Consider the following 22,005-nt stretch of genomic DNA (forward strand, 5'->3'; position numbering starts at 1 on the left):
TACCAGCCAGGAACTACCATGACTATAGTCTATATATCTATAGTAGCCATCCCTGCTTAAGACAACAATAATAGGATTTGAACTCAAGGCTTTCAGAGATGAAAGCAGTCCCCTGGCTAATAGCTGGCACCATAGGCTCATTAATCTTTCATATGGACCAGCCATTAGTGTAGCTTGAACTATGTTTGTGGAGAATAGAGTCGACCTGCCCCTGAGTGCACACAGTTTTTAATGTGATGTAATTTAACAGTAGTATAAGTTCCTTACAGTAGTGGCTCTTATTTCTATATGCTGATTGTTTTCTTTTTGATTTAGTTGCCAACAAAGAACTGGAGAACTTGGAGAGGTGGAAGGAACAGCACCGGCTGGGACCAATTAACCTGAAACCACAGAAACTGGGTAAGGAAATAGAAGTGAGCTGACTCGGTGGATTATAAAAAAAAAAATCCCAAATAATGGTTAAAATGTTAGCGATAATAGCTACTCTTGGTGGGATTTTAATGAACTTGACTATGAAGAAGTTCCTAAAACATAAATACATAGCTTTCGCCTTCATGAAATTTCATCTGACTGGTGCAGAAAACCCTGTAAAACATTATCACTTAACATATTTTGAATAGTTATTTAGGCAATGGAAGAACAACTTGAAGAAAGCACAGTGAGTGACTTGGCTGAGAGCACTGAAAACTGTAACATGAAAATTATAACCACAAAAATAGACACACATATAAAAGTAAGTGCAGCATTAGGCCGGAATTTAAAAATGACCTCCTTTTTTTAAGGTGAATTCTAACAATAAGGGGATGGGGGAAATGGTTAACCAGTATGTCTGACCTGCTGTTTTTCTAAACTCTTCTGGCTCTACTCAGCTGGTTGCACCCCAGACTGGACTTTCAGAAGAGGGCATGAAACTACTTACATCCTCTTCCTAAAGTACATTATGTGGTGCCCTAATCACTGGTGTTTACAATGAAACTAAAGTGGGAGATCACTTTTTTCAAGTTTTGGAGCGGATGGCCAATAGGTCAATGAATCAAACTGTGGGTGTGGGTTGTAATTTTTAAACTGCAGATCATATCAACTTGTGCTCGAGGAAGGAACATAACAAAGTATTTTGTAAATGATTCATTTTGGCTCCCAAAAATCATTCAGAGCAGCCACATTTTTGTGAAAGATGATCAAAAGGCTTAGGAAAAGTGACCTATGAGGAAATGTTAAAGAAACTGGGCGTGTTTAGTCTTGAAGAGAAGACTGGGCAGGGGACCTGATAAGTCTTCAGATATGTTAGAAATATAAAAAGGATGATGATCAATTGTTCTTGTTGTCCTCTGAAGGCAGGACAAGAAGTAATGGACTTAATCTGCAGCAAGGAAGGTTTAGGTTAGATATTACAGGAAACATTCTAACAATAAGGGTAGCTAAGCTCTGGAATAAGCTTCCAAGGGAATCCCCATCCTTGGAAGTTTTTAAGAACTAGTTTGACAAAAACCTGTCAGACATGGTGTAGGTTCACTTGGTCCTACCTCAGCACAGGGGGCTGGACTTGATCATTGCTTGAGATTCCTTCCAGTCCTACATTTCTATAAAATTTGGGATCCACGTTGCTGCAATTTTGCTGTCTATGTACGAAGGTAGGCAAAGAGTTAGGGTGGCTTTTTGCCTACCCTCATGCATAGAGAGACTGTATTGATGAAGTTGAAACCTCATTCACAAACTAGCCTTTGTAGTTGTGCTTTCTTTTTAAATAAGAACAGTATAACTGAAAAACAGTACATGAAACTGGAGTGAAATCTTTCTTTCAAGCAATCTTGAAAGGGGTAGAATACAGGGCTAAGGAGGTGTATGGAAGGCAAAAGTGAACTGCAGGGTTTGAAAAACTTACAAGATATTTAGGAACTGAAGGTCTAAACTTGTTAGCTCAAGACTGAATGAATGCTTTAGATCAGGGGCGGGCAAACTTTTTGGCCTGAGGGCCACATGTGTTTCCAAATTGTATGGAGGGCTGGTTAAGGGGAGGCTGTGTCTCCCCAAACAGCCAGGCGTGGCCTGGCCCCTGCCCCCTATCTGACGACAGCTCCCCCGGGACTCCTACCCCATCCACCACCCCCTGTCCCCTGCCGCCCCATCTAACCCCATCCCCTCCTTCCTGACTGCCCTGCCCCTATCCACATCCCTGCCCTCTGACCACCACCCCCAACTCCTCTGCCCTCTATCCAACCCCTCCTGCTCCCTGCCCCCTTACTGCACTGCCCAGAGCACCGGGTCAGGCTGCGGCTCTGCAACTGTGCTGCCCGGCCGCCCAGAGCGTTGTGCCGGCAGTGTGCTGAGGCTGCGGGGGGAAAGAGTCTGGGGACTAGCCTCCTGGGCCAGGAGCTCAGAGGCTGGGCAGGAGGGTCCCATAGACCAGATGTGGCCCGCGGGCCATAGTTTGCCAACCTCTGCTTTCGATGGAAGAGTGGCAGTAGAATGTTGCAGAAGTGAAAAACCCACCCCTCCCCCATCTTTTGGGGAGGAAGGTGCTGGGCTTCCTGTCCTAAGGCACCCGCTTCCATATCAACCACTAGCTAGTGGGTGTTTAACTTTGAAAGTGCATTTCCCAGCTGCTGGCAAGGAAAAGGAACTGTCGCTCTCTTGTCCTGGCTTGGTGTGTTGTGGGGGAAGGGTTCACTGTCTGCATCCTAGTTGCTGAGCAGAGAAAGTTCTCCTCCACTCTGCCTCTCTCCTAACATCTGTGTGGGAGAGTCCTCCTCCCCTCTGGATAAACAATCAGCAACAGGCTTTCACTAGCCTATCTGAAATGATTCTGAATGTGGCTTGTCCTTGTTGATAATTCCTGACAAACCATGTTCCTCCTTGTTTCAGCAGCTCCTATTGCCAGTGGGCAACTTTGGTAGTGTAGACAAGGCTAGCAAGGTGTTAATTCTGACTGGGGAAGCCTCCACCTTCTTTATCATCCAGAAGGACATGGACTCGGGGGTCCTTTTAATCAAGGCACGTTTTAGTCAGGGCTGTGTGCCTCCTTGTGCATGGAGATACCTAATGACCATGGATAAGAACTTGGTTCAAAGGGTATATGGTGACAGTTCTACAGAAATAGATGACTTAATCCTCCTGAGATGCATATCTCTGCCATGGAAAGCTTCCCAGTGGTTAGGAGGCAAGTTGTGGTTTTTTTTTTTTTTTTTTTCCTTCAATTTCTGGTGAACTTTGAATTTTGCCCCCTTATTAGCTCACATCTGTTAATACTAATGTTGCCTTCATGTGCATTTTCTTAAAATGGCTCAAGTTACACCCTTGGAAAAGAGCAAGAACTTCAGAGCTTATGGCAGGAGAAAGAGGAATCATAGAATATCAGGGTTGGAAGAGACCTCAGGAGATCATCTAGTCCAACCCCTTGCTCAAAGCAGGACCAATCCCCAATTAAATCATCCCAGCCAGGGCTTTGTCAAGCCTGACCTTAAAAACTTCTAAGGAAGGAGATTCCCCCACCTCCCTAGGTAACGCATTCCAGTGTTTCACCACCCTCCTAGTGAAAAAGTTTTTCCTAATATCCAACCTAAACCTCCCCCACTGCAACTTGAGACCATTATTCCTCGTTCTGTCATCTGCTACCACTGAACAGTCTAGATCCATCTTCTTTGGAACCCCTTTCAGGTGGTTGAAAGCAGCTATCAAATCCCCCCTCATTCTTCTCTTCCGCAGACTAAACAATCCCAGTTCCCTCAGCCTCTCCTCATAAGTCATGTGTTCCAGTCCCCTAATCATTTTTGTTGCCCTCCGCTGGACATTTTCCAATTTTTCCACGTCCTTCTTGTAGTGTGGGGCCCAAAACTGGACACAGTAATCCAGATGAGGCCTCACCAATGTCGAATAGAGGGGAATGGTCACATCCCTCGATCTGCTGGCAAAGCCCCTACTTATACATCCCAAAATGCCATTGGCCTTCTTGGCAAAAATGGCACACTGTTGACTCATATCCAGCTTCTTGTCCACTGTAACCCCTAGGTCCTTTTCTGCAGAACTGCTGCCTAGCCATTCGGTCCCTAGTCTGTAGCGGTGCATTGGATTCTTCTGTCCTAAGTGCAGGCCTCTGCACTTGTCCTTGTTGAACCTCATCAGATTTCTTTTGGCCCAACCCTCTAATTTGTCTAGGTTACTCTGTATCCTATCCCTACCCTCCAGCGTATCTACCTCTCCTCCCAGTTTAGTGTCATCTGCAAACTTGCTGAGGGTGCAATCCACACCATCCTCCAGATCATTAATGAAGATATTGAACAAAACCGCCCGAGGACCGACCCCTGGGGTATTCCGCTTGATACCAGCTGCCAACTAGACCTGGAGCCATTGATCACTAATGTGAAGGAAACTAAGGAGCTGTTGGTGTGTGTTCTCAACTCCATAAAGTGAGTGGAATGACTAAGAGGGAGCCTCGGAGCTTCCATCAGAGGAATCAGAACTGTGGGAAATGCACAGTAATTAACACAGATTAAAAGGCAGATTCACTTCCTTGGGGACTTCACATCTGATCTGTATCTACAGTGAAAAGAAATAACAGACTTCTGACATGTAGAAAGTTCAGCATTTGAGGAGGCTACATCAACAGTTAGTGCTGGTACTTTCCAAATTGAAGCAAATACACATGGATGACTGGTGAGAAATGTCCACTATATTCAATATCTGGCATTAAGAACTTTAGCTCTATACTGGCTCATGTGGGCTTAAGAGGGCCAGCAGAGGCTTGAAGAAAGAGATTCCCAATGGCATTTTTAATGGCACAATTAAATAGGCTTATTAGATCGCAAATTCTTTTAATGCCTCTTCTCTGAGAGTGACTCTTTTTAGAGAGACTGTATTTTTAGTGTCCAAATCCTCAGATTTCCTCAGACTGAAGTTCTACAATTGCTTGGCTACCTTGATTAAATATTGTAAGAATTCCAAATCTGCACTATTTCTGTGACTGGAAGACATCCAACCTTTTTGGGACTATATAATTTCAGGTACCATAGAGAACAAACAAATAAATTTGAGTTCCATACTTTCCCTGAGATAATAGAACTCTAAGCAATAAATTAGCGTAAGTTTATAAAGAACAAATCCTGCCTGACAACCTTCATTGTTGTTTTTTATATATATAAAGTGAATATAAAATGTAACACATTTTGATTTGACTAAAACATTTGATATACTGCTTCAAAAAATCTTATTTGAAAAATTAATTCAAGTTGTCTTGGATATGAGCCCTGTTGAATGGATTGAAAACTGGCTGGCAGGCTGTAAGCAAAGGGTAATGATGAACCGCAATATATTGAGTAGTGGCTGATGTCCAGTGGTGTGCCTCCGTTGGAGATTGATTATGCACATGGCTTTAATTAACATCAGGAGCTGGAGCTGATGTTAAATTTGCAGATGACACTAAAAGGCAAAGTGTTGGCAATACCGGGGGTGGGGAAATAATACGCAGGGATCCAGAGAGGCTAGAAAAGGGTTCAGGAATAACACAAAAATGCTCAACCTGGAAAAATTATTTATAGTACCAACTGTGTGCTGATTATAGTGCCAACGGTAGGTATATTGTCTTGCATACTACATAGTCCCATTGATTCCTAGGGGGACTACACAGGTGTGTAAAGTTAAGCCTCAGGGTGTCCGCACAGACTAGGAAGGTAATAGTTCTGTATGTAGCACTAATGCAACCAGCTTTTTTAGTCTTGGGTACCTCTGTAATGACAAAGATGTTGACTAACAGGAAGGAATGCAGGGAAGAAAAATAGAAATAATTATGCAAAAAGAAAAGGAGTACTTGTGGCACCTCAGAGACTAACAAATTTATTTGAGCATAAGCTTTTGTGAGCTACAGCTCACTTCGTCGGATGTACTCCCCACTGTATTTTCCACTGAATGCATCCGATGAAGTGAGCTGTAGCTCTCAAAAGCTTATGCTCAAATAAATTTGTTAGTCTCTAAGGTGCCACAAGTCCTCCTTTTCTTTTTGCAAATACAGACTAACACGGCTGCTACTCTGAAACCTGTCAGAAATAATTATGGAGCTGCAATTAAAGGAATTAGCTTGCCCAAATAACAAAGGGAGACCCGATTGCCTTCTATAAATGGAGGGAACATCATAGAAAAGAGGAATTGTTCAGAGTAGCCTAGCACAAGAACTGAGAATGAGATTTAAATCAATTCACTTCTTTCTCCATGCCCTGCCATGAGAGTGAAGATCTATTGGGTTCCTCTTGCTGTCCTGTTCTAGAGTTTACAGATTCATGGCTAGAGGCTGGGTGCTCTCAATGGAGGACCCATGCCTCCGAAAACTATACTTCCTACTATTTGAACCTTGGTTTGGTAAGGCTAAGATGCAGGTGAGGCTTGTGTTTTCAATCAGGTTTTTGATTGCTTTAAAAATTGAGTGTTGTTTTCCCCCTTGCTAATAAAGAGCAAATTCTGTGTTTTCACTGATGTTAGGTGCTTTGATGGTTAGGGGCCGTCCAATTAGAAACCTCAATAAAAATTTCTATCAATTTTGGAAAAGTATTTTTGTGAAACAATTTCCTGCCTTTTTTTTTTTTTGGGACCAAATCTAGCACCAACATACAGTTTTTTGAATAAACTGAGCAAAAGAAAATTTAGAATGACCATCAGGAAATTAATCTAGAAAGCAAGACACTGTTAGACCGTGAAATAGTCTCTCAAGTAAAATGATGAACCCTCGTAACTTCAGTCATTTACCAGTAAAAAGAACAATACAGTGAAGAATATTCTGCAAATAACAATCCTGTGCTGGAGAAAGACTGACATTAGAAAAAGAGATGGGCAAAAAGTTAAAATAGGCCTCTTCGATCTCTCATTTTTATCAGCATGATTATGAAAATATTCTCATGTATGCCTAATGTATTTGTTATATTAGTGTCCCTTGTTGCTGACAACTTGGGCATAACATTTTCTAATATGCAGAATGCAATTTGTATTTTCTAGGTGGAACAGAATCCGAGGCTGAAGCTAGGCAAAAACAACACATCAGACTCCTGCAATCTAAATACCAGCAAAAGGTCAGGAGGAATACATGTGATTTTTAGTTTAATTTAGGAAATACTGTTTTTGTTTTTTCTTTCCCCCTCTGAGGCCCACTGTTCCATGTGGCTGTAAAATGAACTCCCAGTTATTTGACAAAAGAAATAGAAGTCATGAGACTTCAAAAGAGAGAAAGAAAAGGTGGAGTTGAAAGACTTCTCTGTAATGTAGGAAATGAGAAGACTGCTATATAAGTGTGTGTAAACAATGTTGCAGATCACCTCTAAAATAATGAGGTTAATGATAATGCCACCGAAGTTGCCCTTCATATTTTCAACATGCTACATAAACAGTAACTAGTCAATCAACACACCAACCCACCTTTGAGGCTGTAAGTATTATCCTCATTATTAAGGGCATACACACTTGTAAAGGTCAGTCATAAGAATGGCCATACTGGGTCAGACCAAAGGTCCATCTCGCCCAATATCCTGTCTTCTGACAGTGACCAATGCCAGGTGCCCCAGAGGGAATGAACAGAACACATCATCATCAAGTGATCCATCCGCTGTCACATGTTCCCAGCTTCTGGCAAACAGAGGCTAGACGCACCCTCCCTGCCCATCTTGGATAATAGCCATCGATGGATCTATCTTCCATGAATTTATCTAGTTCTTTTTTGAACCCTGTTATAGTCTTGGCCCTCACAACATCCTCTGGCAAGGAGTTCCAAAGATTGACTCTACGTTGTGTGAAAAAATACTTTGTTTATTTTAAACCTTCTGCCTATTTCATTTGGTGGCCCCTACTTCTTGTGTTATGAGGAGTAAATAACACTTCCTTATGTACTTTCTCCACACCAACCATGACTTTATAGAGCTCTATCCTATCCCCCTTAGTCATCTCTTTTCCAAGCTGAAAAGTCCCAGTCTTTCCTCATACAGAAGCTGTTCCATACCCCTAATCATTTTTGTTGCCCTTTCCTGAACCTTTTCCAATTCCAGTATATCTTTTTTTGAGATGGGGTGACCACATCTGCATGCAGTATTCAAGATGTGAACTTACCATGGATTTATATAAGGGCAATAAGATATTCTCCTTCTTATTTTCTATCCCCTTTTTAATGATTCCTAACATCCTGTTTGCTTTTTTGACTGCCGCTGCACACTGCGTGGACGTCTTCAGAGAACTATCCACGATGATTCCAAGATCTTTCTTGAGTAGTCACAGCTAATTTAGACCCCATCATTTTATATGTATAGCTGGGATTGTTTTCCAATGTGCATTACTTTGCATTTATCAACATTGAATTTCATCTGCCATTTTGTTGCCCAGTCACCCAGTTCTGAGATCCTTTTGTAGCTCTTCGCAGTCTGCCTGGGACTTAACTATCTTGAGTAGTTTTGTGTCATCTGCAAATTTTGCCACCTCACTGTTTACCTCTTTTTCCAGATCATTTATGAATATGTTGAATAGGACTGGACCCAGTACAGACCCCTGGGGACCCAGTATGGATGCTTGCATAACTACCTACTGATAACAGATTGTTCAAAACTAACATCATGGAGGAGCTATTGTACAGTTTATGTCTTTGTTCTCTAATTACTGTGAGGGGGCACACATGTTTGATTTTTTTTTTTCCTTTTTCTTTGTAACTTCATCAGAATAAAAATTTAGGGTTGGAAGAGGTGCAATACAAAAGTCAAACTGCATTGTCTGTGTATGTGTTCTCCCCCAATACCATATAGCTAAAGAGAGAAGAATATGCAAGAATCAAGAAGGAGGCTGAAGAAGCTGAAATCTTGACAATGAAAATGATTCAAAGAGAAAAGGTAAGACTTGTTTGAGTCTGCAATGGCCAGAATATCTCACTGGAGCAGTGCTTTACCTGGGTGAATCCAATGGGATAGATCCTTGGCTCATGTAAATTGGCTATACTGATTTACACCAGCTGAGGAGCTGGTCCTTCATCTGAAATTTTGCATATCCCCTTAGATGCAGTCTGAGCTGACGTTGTGCTGTGCTCACAAACTCACTTTGATTTCTGTGGCTCTAGTAGGGAAGAAGGTTGTTTTGGGTGCCATATAAGCTGTTCCTGCAGCTTTAACTTCTAGGTTACTTGAGTTCTATACCTAATGATTAGAAATAACTGTTCCTCCAAGAAGATGTGCAGAGCTGGAACCCCTGTGGCTCATCTCTCTAAGAGAGGAACCTGTTAAATCTGCCAGAAGTACGTATGACTGACAGTCACCAGACCAGAGTGATGTGCCTATAGGACCACTGATCACTTACTGGCCTGGGAGTATACTCCATCATGCTAGCTTCAAAACAAGGCATAATGGAGGCCCAAAATGTAAACAAACCAGTTCTGGAGGTGGAGGGTGCACTGTAATATCCTTTTGTTTTGGCTGATTTTCGTTTTGGTTGAGAACAGTAAGGATAACTCTGCTCTGATTCAGGGAATGTATCTAGAGAATTGTACCATCTCGTCAAACGTTTGAAAGGCCGATGGACAGATGTTCTATATATTAAATAGAAAGCTCTGCATTGGCAGCTGTACAGAAATACCCTGTTTTACCTGTGTAGCATGATGTGATGTTTGAATTTATGAAATGAAGATGGCTACCCTAGACCCTCCTCAACTGATGTTGAAAAGGGTTGTCCCATTGATATAGATGAAGCCATAATGTCTTCAGTGTCCACTGTAAGAACAGAATTAAGGGTAAGAAGCCACAGAACAATGCTCTAATGCAGGGGTTCTCAAACTTTCTTGCACCACGACCCCCTTCTGACAGCAAAAATTATTACATGGCCCCAAGACAGGATCAAAGCCTAAGCCTGCCCCAGCCCCTCCACCTTGGGCAGAGGGCCAAAGCCCAAGGGCTTCAGACCCAGACAGGGGGCCTGTAACCTGCACCCAGGGATGAAGCCCTTAAGCGGTGGAGCTCAGGCTTTGGCCCCGGGCCCCAGCAAGTCTAAGTCAGCCCTAGTGACCCCATTAAAATGGGGTTGTGACCCACTTTGGGGTCCCAACCCACAGTTTGAGAATCGGTAATGTCTATGGTGAACTTCTCTAATGCTGCACTTTCAGATCTAAATCTTCAAATTCAGATGGAAATGCCTTCATACGCTGAGGTCATGGTGAAACTGCAAACCGTTAAGCCTGTCCATTCTTCTAAAATGCAAGTGCAGACATGATTTTGTTGGGAGGTATTTACCCCAGTCTCAGGTGCACTTCAGAAGAAGTTGTGGAAGCTCAGGATGAAATCCCAGGCCCTATTGAAGCCTGAGAGTCCAGTTCTTAATGCAATGTGGTCACATAGTCTCTAAGAGCCCATGTATTGTGGCACCCCGTCTGCACATAACTGACCTATCAGCCAAACTATCACTGATAGTGTGACTGGTAATGCTCACTGACATGACTAGGCCTTACCTCCTATTGCTCTCTTTCTGTCTGCAGTCCTGCATCAGTGGTAATGCCATCACTGCAGTATCAGAGTTCCTATTTGTCCATCACCTTACCAAGTTGTGCTAGCTGACCAGCTTGAATGTCCCATCTGTATATGAGCCTTGGACCAAAATGTTTTTTCAAGACTGTGTAAACATACGGGAAATGGCCCAAGATATAATTAGATTTTCCAACATGGCTGGATTAAACCATGTGGCATTGTTTTTCATCAAAAATTGGAAACATTTTCTGGGAAAACATTCTCTGGGCCACTGTTTGCCTCCACCCCAAATCCCCGTTGTGTGGGGATGTGAAGTTGTCTATCTACTCAATGACACCAACCTCCATCCTTCTGGATGCATTAGGGATTCAAAAGGCTGCCTGTGAGATTGCCTTGTGCCCATAATGATCCCCATAAGTTCTTCTGTGGCTTTGCTCTGGAAGGCAGACTGCAGCTTTCTCACATTCCCTTTTCCACTATGTAGGCTTCAACCTTTGCCTCTCTCTGCCAGGGACATCATTTGTTATGGGGTAAAAGGGTCCTAACAACCCCCAAGACATTGGACCCAATCTTTAAGAAAGCAGTAATTGCTTAATTTTTTCCCCATTCCTGATGCTGTTTTGGACAGAGAATGTTCTATATGCTGACAGAACTTCACACCCCCAACCCACGGTCTCTGCTTCTCTCCAGAGGACAGGGATACGGTGTCTGTAAGAAACCCTTGGGAGACTAACTAGAACCACTATGACAGGTTTCAGAGTAACAGCCGTGTTAGTCTGTATTCGCAAAAAGAAAAGGAGTACTTGTGGCACCTTAGAGACTAACCAATTTATTTGAGCATAAGCTTTCGTGAACTACAGCTCACTTCATCGGATGCATACTGTGGAAACTGCAGAAGACATTATATACACAGAGACCATGAAACAATACCTCCTCCCATCCCACTCTCCTGCTGGTAATAGCTTATCTAAAGTGATCACTCTCCTTACAATGTGTATGATAATCAAGCTGGGCCATTTTGATTATCATACACATTGTAAGGAGAGTGATCACTTTAGATAAGCTATTACCAGCAGGAGAGTGGGATGGGAGGAGGTATTGTTTCATGGTCTCTGTGTATATAATGTCTTCTGCAGTTTCCACAGTATGCATCCGATGAAGTGAGCTGTAGTTCACGAAAGCTTATGCTCAAATAAATTGGTTAGTCTCTAAGGTGCCACAAGTACTCCTTTTCTTAGAACCACTATAACGCAGATTACAGGAGACTTCAATTTAGAACCCCAAATTAGTATGTATTGACAGTTTACAGAAGCAAATACATAATAAAAACATTGTAAAAGATTAAAGGGACCTGTTTGGGGGAAACAAAACCATCCCTTCAAGCTATCCCCCCATCTTTCAGTCTAAAATAATTGCATGGCTTACTTTGTCACATAGTAGTGATCTCTTGGCTGTTGGACCTTCAAAGTCCTGGGGCAGATTCTATGCTGCACTTCCAAGAGTTTAGGTCCCTCTGGGGGCTAATGTGGCCTTTAGCATAAGTTATAACAGCCCTCTCCCCCAAAACCCTCCCAGCTGAGCCACAGGAAAAATTTCCAGATTGCAACATGCTCTCACTCCTGTACTAGGAACTGTGATGGGGCGGGGGGGGGGGGGCAGTTTGTACACTGCCCCTGTGCAGGAGGAATACCTCCTTAGTCTTCTGGAGCTATGTAAAGTGGTCAGAGGGGGGGGCCAGAATTTGGGCTGGAAGATAGCTCATGTAACACCAATATTTTAAAATGGCTCTAGAGGTGATCCCAGCAATTACAGTCCGGTAAGTCTAATGTCAGTACCGGGCAAATTGGTTGAAACAATAGTAAAGAATAAAATTGTAAGACACATAGAAGAACATAAATTGTCATCATGGTTTCTGTAAAGGGAAATCATGTCTTACTAATCTATTAGAGTTTTCTGAAGGGGTGAAAAACATGTGGACAAGGGGGAACCAGTGTGTACTTAGATTTCCAGAAAGCCTTTGACAAGGTCCCTCACCAAAGGCTCTTATCCCATGACAACTTAGTTTACATAAGAGGGAAGATCGTTTCATGGATTGAGAACTGGTTAAAAGACTGGAAACAGAATAGGAATGAACAGTAATAAATGGTGTTCCCCCAGGGTCAGTCCTAGGACCAATTGTATTCAACTTATTTATAAATGATCTGGAGAAAGGGGTAAACCGTGAGGTAGCAAAGTTTGCAGGCGATATTAAACTGCTCAAGATAGTTAAGACCAAAGCAGACTGTGAAGAACTTCAAAAAGATCTCACAAAACTAAGTGATTGGGCAACAAAATGGCAAATGAAATTTTAATGTGGATAAATGTAAAGTAATGCACATTGGAAAAAATAACCCCAACTATGCAGACAATATGATGGGGGGCTAATTTAGCTACAACTAATCAGGAGAAAGATCTTGGAGTCCTCATGGATAGTTCTCTGAAGACGTCCATGCAGTGCGCAGCGGCAGTCAAAAAAGCAAACAGCATGTTAGGAACCATTAAAGGGATAGAGAATAAGAGGGAGAATATCTTATTGCCTTTATATAAATCCATGGTACGCCCACATCTTGAATACTGCGTACAGATGTGGTCCCCTCATCTCAAAAGAGATATACTGGCATTAGAAAAGGTTCAGAAAAGGGCAACTAAAATGACTAGGGGTTTGGAATGGGTCCCATATGAAGAGAGATTAAAGAGGCTAAGACTTTTCAGCTTGGAAAAGAGAACACTAAGGGGGGATATGATAGAGGTATATAAAATCATGAGTGGTGTGGAGAAAGTGAATAAGGAAAAGTTATTTACTTGTTTCCATAATATAAGAATTAGGGGCCACCAAATGAAATTAATGGGCAGCAGGTTTAAAAGGAAGTTCTTCTTCATTCAGCGCACAGTAAACCTGTGGAACTCATTGTCTGAGGAGGTTATGAAGGCTAGGACTATAACAGTGTTTAAAAGAGAACTGGATAAATTCATGGAGGTTAAGTTCATTAATGGCTATTAGCCAGGATGGGTAAAGAATGGTGTCCCTAGCCTCTGTTTGTCAGAGGGTGGAGATGGATGGCAGGAGAGAGATCACTTGATCATTACCTGTTAGGTTCACTCCCTCTGGGTCACCTGGCATTGGCCGCTGTCAGCAGACAGGATACTGGGTTGGATGCATCTTTGGTCTGGCCCAGTATCATCGTTCTTATGTTCTTGTGTTTGACAGTGAACTATTAATAACTACTGTTTTTGAGGGTGGTCTTTCAGCCAGTTATGAATCCACCTTGAGTAATTTCGTCTCAACCTCATTTCCCTAGTTTGCTTATGAGAATGTCATGTGGAGTTTCAAAAGCCTTACTAAAATCAAGATATGTCATGTCTGCAGCTCCCTTCTCCCCTCCCCCACCCTCCATGCCTTAGGCTAGTAACCTCATCAAAGCAGGAAATTAGGTTGGTTTGGCATGATTTGTTCTTGACAAATCCATGCTGGCTATTCCTGAACTCTGTTATTCTCCAGGTGTTTACAAATTGATTGTTTGATAATTTGTTCCTATATTGTATTTTGATCATGCACTTACTCTTGCAGGCTCCCCCCTGCACAGAATGGCCATTGAGACTAATGGGGCTTCCTGTGGTTTACCCACACACCGTTAACTTGCAGTATCGGGGCGTTAAATGGCTACTCCTGGAACCTTGTAAAGCTGTCATGAATATTTACAAACCCATGCACAAAAATCCCCCTTCTCCAGGCTTTTCTATGAGCATTTATGACGAGGGAGGGGGAAAGGGAAACAAACTTTATTCATCCATTTTATATATTGATTTATTGCCCATGACAACTGGACAAGTTTCAAGTCTGCTGTAACTACAGTTATACGTGGAAAAAGTATTGATGTAACAGTTTTGTTTTCCTACTTTTACAGTTTCCTGGCATTCACATCCACAGAATGTAAAATGTTTATAGGTCTTGTAGGTAGTAAAATTCTAAATAGTGATTTCGTTTAAAAGTGCAATATCATAGCAAATACCTCTACCATACAAACTGTTTATTTCCTAGAATTAAATTCATATTTTTAAAGCAAGTTGGGGAATCTTGCAAACCAAATAAGTAAATAGGTATCAAAGGGAACTTTAAAAATAATCAACTAGTCTGAAGATGTTTTTTGTAGCAACCTGGGGACTGGTGGGGTTTTTGACTGAAATATATTAAAATGCCGAATAATCCACCCTGTTTTGTAGAAAAGATCTGCAGTGCACTAAAAAGCCACCAAAGGGTGTTGATTTGGCTTTTGCCTTCAACAATCTCAGCTCGGTTGCAGACACATCACTTATGATATGAAGAAGAAATGGGGAGTGGGGAGGCAAGAGAGTAAAAATGGAGGGAGTAAGCTTCCCAATTCTGCAGAACTTTGGCCCTGCTGAGTAAGACAGTGTTTGGCCCTGGTTATCCATGGAACAGTTTGGTTTGGTTTGTTTTTTTTGTTTGTTTTTTACAAATAATAACTAATCTATCTGAAAACTAGAAGAATTGCCAGCTGCACCTGCAGAGCATCAACTACATTCATGTCTTTGATCAAAAGGAGGACTTCTATAGGATATGAAGCAGGGGGAGGGTTTGTGATTTCTCAGGCAAAGCCACTATTCATTTAATAAAAATAAATTGCATGACTCTGAAAGATGATCATGGCTGGCTAGCTACCTATGTCAGCAGGGGCATTGGAACTTTCACAGCTTTGACATTCATGTTTGTTGGGAAAGAGCTACAAAATGTGTGATGGTTAGATATTGTGCTGAGATCCTCAAATAATAAAGAGGCGTTTGTGTAAGGATCTTGCATCATAAGTCAATGCTACTACGTATAGATACAACATCTGTATGTGATATTGCTCAATATCATCTCCTACCTTCTCCTGCTGCGAAGAATAATTCTTGTTCTGGGGAGGGAAAAATAGAATCATACACTCTCTTATCCTTGCTACTGGGGGGCACAATAGGGTGGATAGGAGAAGGGTGGATCTCTGTGTTTTCTGCAGAATTGATTTGTTTGCCTAGTGTTCTCCTTGTTTTGTGTCTATCAGCCTTGGCTAAGAATGATCATCAATCTCGCGCGTTGTACCTGTAATCCAGGCTAATGTGAGGAGCATAGATCAGCTCTGCAGACTCACTGAGATTCTATTTGGAATCTTCAAGACTGCTGATCAGGTACCACTAAGCTATGTAAATCCCACAAGCCCTTCTCCTCAATTTCCCCTCATCCCGTCTCTGCCCCCCAAATCATCTAGGTGATGATGCTGGAGCACTCGCTGAGAAACTTTAGTGGAGACCACTAAAGAAGATGTCCTTTTTCCAGTATGGCATTGGGATAGATGTGGATGTACTAATCTGTAAGAATGGAGGGAACAGATGACCAGAGGCAGCATTCCTGGTACCTTTTAAGGAGACTCTTACAATCCCAGATAATGCTGAGCTTTATAGACTTCAAGTCTCAGAAGCCCACCCAGAATGAGAATGTCCTCCTGATAGAACCTTAAGTTAACTTGAACTTTATTGTAGAGTCTTTTAGAATGAAAATCCTGCAAAAGCATCTGGGGATGGGGAGAGGTAGATAAAGTTGAACTCATGCCTTCAGTGTAAATGGTACAGGTGTAAAACCCTGAACAAGATATCCCCACGCATAGCTCAAAAACTTCTGAAAGCATCTGTTTCTGCAACAGCAATTTCCTGAGATCAAACACCATATGATTGAGTCAGATCTGTTTTCTCTGTCTGGCATGTTCTGGTCTATAAGCTTGTTATTCCATTAGCATTTGCTGCACATATATTCTAAAGTTACATAGTTAAATGTGTAAAGATTCAAATTAACTGAAGTGAGAATGCTATTGCATGTAACTAACTTTTTGCAGCTGTGTATCTCTCTAAGGGTCTTCATAAATGGCAGTTCTCTCCATTTAAAATAAAGAAGATAATATGGAATAAATCTTGTCTTATCAATGTGCTCTGTATTTTGGTAACGAGTAACTGTACTAGCAGACTTTTTTTTTTATTTTTAGTATTTGCTGAAGGCTGCAAAATTCCTGGCTTTCTACAAACATCTCTCCTAATGCACTCCGAACATGTTTATCTACAGTACCACAGCTGTTCCAGCCCTGGCCCTCTTTGAAGAGAGAGTGCCAGTTGTGAAGTGCTTTTATGATGTTTGAGATCACACTTTCTTTTATGATCTAAGCAAGGATTTCAAGCTAAACTGATAGGTGAAAGGCTAGTGCAGTAGCCAGTGACCAATTAGTTCAAGCCCTATTCTGTATGGTTGTTATTGGTGAATCCTTGCTGCCTTTATCCATTGTAGTCCGATATTTCCTGCAGTTTGTATTTCATACACTAAATCACTCTCATGTGACAAATCCCTGCTTTTCTGTATGAACAAAAATGTGTCTGGAGGAGACAAATGTGGCTGGTGTTACAGCCAATAGTACCCTCTTGAGTCCTGCAATACTAGGGAGTTTTCCATCATGCTGGGGAGACTTTCAGCACCACCAGTAAGATGGATTCATGACCATCTGGTGGTTAAATTCTTGAGACAGTGGATGTGTTGTTGAAGTGAACTGTCCATGTGTCCCTTGGAGGTCAGTGTGCCAACTTCCCTTTAAGAAGCATTATGTCCTTATTCGTGGAAGCCCGCCTGTAATACCAAAAATCCCTCTAATTGTCACCCTTGAGGAAGGTAGTGTTTGAAGCCACTCTGCCAATAGCTGGTGTGCTCAGATTTCCTCTGACACTGATCAGTCTCGTTTTAGGTACGGATATTTTGTTGATGAGGGATAAAAGGTGTGTGTCCCTGCTGATTTTTCTACATCTGTCAGCTGCTCTGATACATTTGATATTGAGACACAACTGTGGATTCCTGCAGGGATTTAAAAAAAAACTTCTAGGTTGCGCAAAAGGTATCTGCCTATGTAAGGGGCTCTGCTTACATGGAGCACATTACTTCTGTGCCACGCAATTTGCACAGGCTTCTTTTAAATGCATCCAAAAATGAATGGGTATTGGTTTTAACCTACCATAAAAACCTTAAGTATATTCAGTCTTGGCTTTACTTCATAGACCACCTCAGGTTCACTGTCATATTGCTGTTAATAACGGAGACACCAGAGCTCAGTCTCTTGATTTTAATCATGAGGTGCTGGAAACACAAGATGTTTTTAGGGTATCCTCAACTGTGCATCTAACTTCCCCATCAGTAGAATTCTTCAGAGCCCACGTTTACTGACCTGCAGGTCTTGCAACAAGATCTGTTTGGTGTCTTGGTTTTTGTAGGGGGAGAGAGGCCGTGCTGACTGAGGCCTGTTGAGGGAAGCTGTTTTGAGTTGCAGAAGTGGATACAAGTTTTATAAACACATTTCACAAACCACAACCTAAAGCTGTACATATCCTTTTCCCCATGGGAGCATTGGGTGGCTGCATTTTTGTAAATGTCAACGTAGACTCTGGCCTCTTGTCTGCTTTTGAAACCTGTATCAAGATATTTATTTTAATTGCTTCGCATTCTTTAATTCTGTATGTGCCAGTATTTCAGTAATTCTCCTTTATAGTGTCTCATTCTGATATGCTTATATGAGCTAAGGGGTAGCCTATTGAAAGAGGATTTGATTTTTTTTCCCTTCAGAATCAGTCCCCGAGTTATGCCCACATCACTGTTGTACTTACTCGTTTAATTATTGAGCCACTTACAAGATATGGTGCCAGACATGATATGGCTTTACTCAGTGCAAGCTGAAGACTGATTTACCTACTGTAGTGATTTGTTTCACAAGCCTCCTCCTCCAGTCTTTCATTAGCCATATCTATTAAAGAAGGGGAAGGGGAGGGACCTGAATTCAGCTAAGGCAAAGTAACTGTCTGATCAGATCTCAGTATCTGTTTGTCCAATACTTTTTCCATCATTTTAAAAATTAGGGATAGTTGTCTGGTATGCTGTAACATCAGTGCCTGTGGTGTGAAAACTTAGTGTTTCATCAAACAGGCATTTTAGAATTTAAAAATATAGCAGGATTGAAATGAAGATTTGGAACTCTTGATTTGTGCTTGAAATACAGTGAAGTGTCTTAACTGGTCATCCAGAGACCACTTGTTGCACAAAACTTGGCTACTTACCTTTTTCACTGGAATTAATTTAGAACTCTATATTTCCTCTGTGCTGCTGCAAAGTTCTCTAATAGTTTTTACTTCAAAATTTTATATTGCTTACTTTTAAAGCCCTCCACAGACCAGCTTTATGCTACTGACTTCTAAATGTTATATGCAGTTTTAGATTGGAGATCCTATATTGTAGTATTTGTGGTATTGAATGTACTATGGATTTCCTTGGTGTCAGCATTTCAGTTGACTCTCATTGGGCATAGTGTTTAAGGATTTGTCTACATGAGGAAATTGACTAGAGTACCTATCGCAGAATAAACTGTTGCAGAGCCACTCCCTATGGGGATGCTTCTATTCTGGAATAAGTTTTTTTTATTTGGGAACAATTAATGCAATTCCAAAGCAGAGTAATTATTCTGGAATAAAATAAAGTTTTTAATTCAAGAATGCTGCTAAGCTGGGGAGCTATTATGGAATAGCTTATTCAGCAATCGCTATTCCAGTCAATTTCCCCATGTAGATGAGTCCTCAGTGTTGCTGTGTGTGTGTGTGTGTGTGTGTGTGTGTGCGCGCGCATGCATGCACATATGTGCATGTCTTTCTCCCACCCCATTATCTGCGTACGTTCAACTTCAGCCAGAATTTGGCCTTAAAAAGCCAAAAATCTGATATCTGTATGTATGTGCATAAATTTGCATTTCAGATCTTTTATGAACTCACTTTTGCAGTGATTTGCATGCACAAATTGGTTTTGTACCAGCAAATGCTTGTGTACTTGGGTGATAACTGGCACACACAGTTTCTGATGTGCTTTCTGAACACCAGGGATTAATTAGGCCATTTGGGCCAGATTTGTTGGCTTTGACTCATTTGCCCTGCCAGAATCTAGCTGCAGCTGTCAGCTGAGAATTCCTCTGGTTGGCATGCATTGTCAGCTGCTATAAGCCAGCAGTGCTAGTTCCTAGAGAGGAAGGATAGTCCACGGATTAGGGAACTAGACTCAGAGGGCCCTGGTTCAATGCCATGCTACATGCTTCCTCTGGGATCTTGTGCAAGACACTTAGTCTCTCTGTCTCTATTCCCCATCCGTATCATAGGGATATTAGCACTTCCATACCTCACAGCGATGTTGAGGATAAACCATATGGAAATGGGGGCATATATGTACCTAAGTCAACCACCACCCCCACATCTCGAAGGATGGAGCACATTCTCAAAGCAGCCGCAAGGAAACCTACACCAATTAATTTATTGTAGTGGTAACCTGATTTAGTGGCTGGAGAATTAGGAAGTGTAACTGGGTCTCTGATGATGGCTTCACTCCCACAACAAGCAAATCTTTCCCAGGAGGAAATCTGATCTATTGTACTGAATTTTTTTGTACATGTTAAATTAGTCTTTTGACCCTGCTGCCAGGAGGTATTTGACTATTGGTCTGTTTTTAAGAGTACAGTCTAGGCTGAAGCCTCTTTAAAATATTTTCCCTGTGTTTTGGGCTGTTGTATGCTTGGGTGTGAAATCTAATGGGCTATTACTACAAAAAAGTAGTGAAATCATTCATTTCTCACTTAATTCTTAATCTCCTTCAATTTTGCAGGCTGATAAACTGGAAGAAAAAAGAAGGCAACAAGAAAAGCAAAGAAGAGAAATGTTTAACGAAGATCACTATTTGTAAGTAAAATGTTAAATCTGACTACCTAAGTCTGAAAGAGGTCACAGTCACTTTGTAGGCATAGGTGGTAAACAGATTCCAGATGACAAGCAGATGAAGTAATTCTTCCAGCCATGGCATCTGGCCTCTGGGCTCCAGGCTGTTCTGAAGCTGACTGTCTGTCTGCCTGTCCTGTGGCTAGGCTTCAGTGGCTAGGATATGTCCTTTTCTTCCTCAGATGTGTTCCTCTGGTTTATCTGTATTCTCCAGAATTTCCAGTGTTTGAACCGTTGGAGAATGGCTTTTGCATAGAGTATTCCTAAGCTAGAGGTTTTTTTTCTTAAATATTCTGTACTGACAACTATCTATCTTAAGAAATCCAAGAAAAAAAGGCTGTTGGGTAATTCAGTGAAAGAGGATCTGTAACCTAATGGTTGCTGTGAATAAAATCTACTGAAAGAGTACCGAGATACCATGGTGATGGGTGCTTTTACAAATGCATTCAGAGATATTGATATTAAGGTCAGAAAGGACCATTATGATCATCTAGTCTGACCCCCTGCACAATGCAGGCTGCAGAATCTCACCCACCCACTCCTGCAAAAAACCTCTCACCTATGTCTGAGCTATTGAAGTCCTCAAATCGTGGTTTAAAGACTTCAAGGAGCAGAGAATCCTCCAGCAAGTGACCCGTGCCCCATGCTACAGAGGAAGGTGAAAAACCTCCAGGGCCTCTTCCAATCTGCCCTGGAGGAAAATTCCTTCCCAACCCCAAATATGGCAATCAGCTGAACCCTGAGCATGTGGGCAAGATTCACCACCCAGATACCCAGGAAAGAATTCTCTGTAGTAACTCAGATCCCACCCCATCTAGCATCCCATCACGGGCCATTGGGCCTATTTACCATGAATATTTTTAAAGATCAATTAATTGCCAAAATCATGTTATCCCATCATACCATCTCCTCCATAAACTTATCGAGTCTAATCTTAAAGCCAGATAGATCTTTTGCCCCCACTGCTTCCCTTGGAAGGCTATTCCAAAATGTCACTCCTCTGATGGTTAGAAACCTTCGTCTAATTTCAAGTCTAAACTTCCCAATGACCAGTTTATATCTATTTGTTCTTGTGTCCACATTGGTACTGAACTTAAATAATTCCTCTCCCTCTCCGGTATTTATCCCTCTGATATATCTGTAGAGAGCAATCATCTCTCCTCAGCCTTCTTTTAGTTAGGTTAAACAAGCCAAGCTCCTTGAGTCTCCTTTCATAAGACAGGTTTTCCATTCCTCGGATCATCCTAGTAGCCCTTCTCTGTACCTGTTCCAGTTTGCATTCATCCTTCTTAAACATGGGAGATCAGAACTGCACACAGTATTCCAGGTGAGGTCTCACCAGTGCCTTGTATAACGGTACTAAAACCTCCTTTTCTCTACTGGAAATATCTCGCCTGATGCATCCCAAGACCACATTAGCTTTTTTCACGGCTATATGACATTGGCAGCTCATAGTCATCCTATAATCAACCAAGACTCCAAGGTCCTTTTCCTCCTTCGTTACTTCTAATTGGTGCGTCCCCACCTTATAACTAAAATTCTTGTTGTTAATCCCTAAATGCATAACCTTACACTTCTCACTATTAAATTTCATCCTATTACTATTACTCCAGTTTACAAGGTCATCCAAATCTTCCTGTGTGATATCCCAGTCTCTCTCTAAATTGGTAATACCTCCCAG

General features: G+C 41.7%; 1 protein-coding gene across 3 annotated transcripts in view; it reads left to right on the forward strand.

Annotated features, from left to right (window-relative positions):
• EPSTI1 (epithelial stromal interaction 1) overlaps window positions 1-22,005 on the forward strand; it is an 81,275-nt gene that overhangs the window by 13,551 nt on the left and 45,719 nt on the right. For 2 of the 3 annotated variants that reach the window (XM_037894635.2, XM_043533331.1), the window contains exons 3-6: window positions 316-399; window positions 6,976-7,049; window positions 8,760-8,843; window positions 20,215-20,288. In XM_037894635.2, coding sequence (XP_037750563.1) covers window positions 316-399; window positions 6,976-7,049; window positions 8,760-8,843; window positions 20,215-20,288 — 316 coding nt within the window. The remainder of the gene's footprint in view (window positions 1-315; window positions 400-6,975; window positions 7,050-8,759; window positions 8,844-20,214; window positions 20,289-22,005) is intronic. The other variant, XM_037894641.2, reaches the window with a different exon arrangement.

The sequence above is a fragment of the Chelonia mydas genome, chromosome 1, assembly GCF_015237465.2.
Source record: "Chelonia mydas isolate rCheMyd1 chromosome 1, rCheMyd1.pri.v2, whole genome shotgun sequence".
Classification (NCBI taxonomy): Eukaryota; Metazoa; Chordata; order Testudines; family Cheloniidae; genus Chelonia; species Chelonia mydas.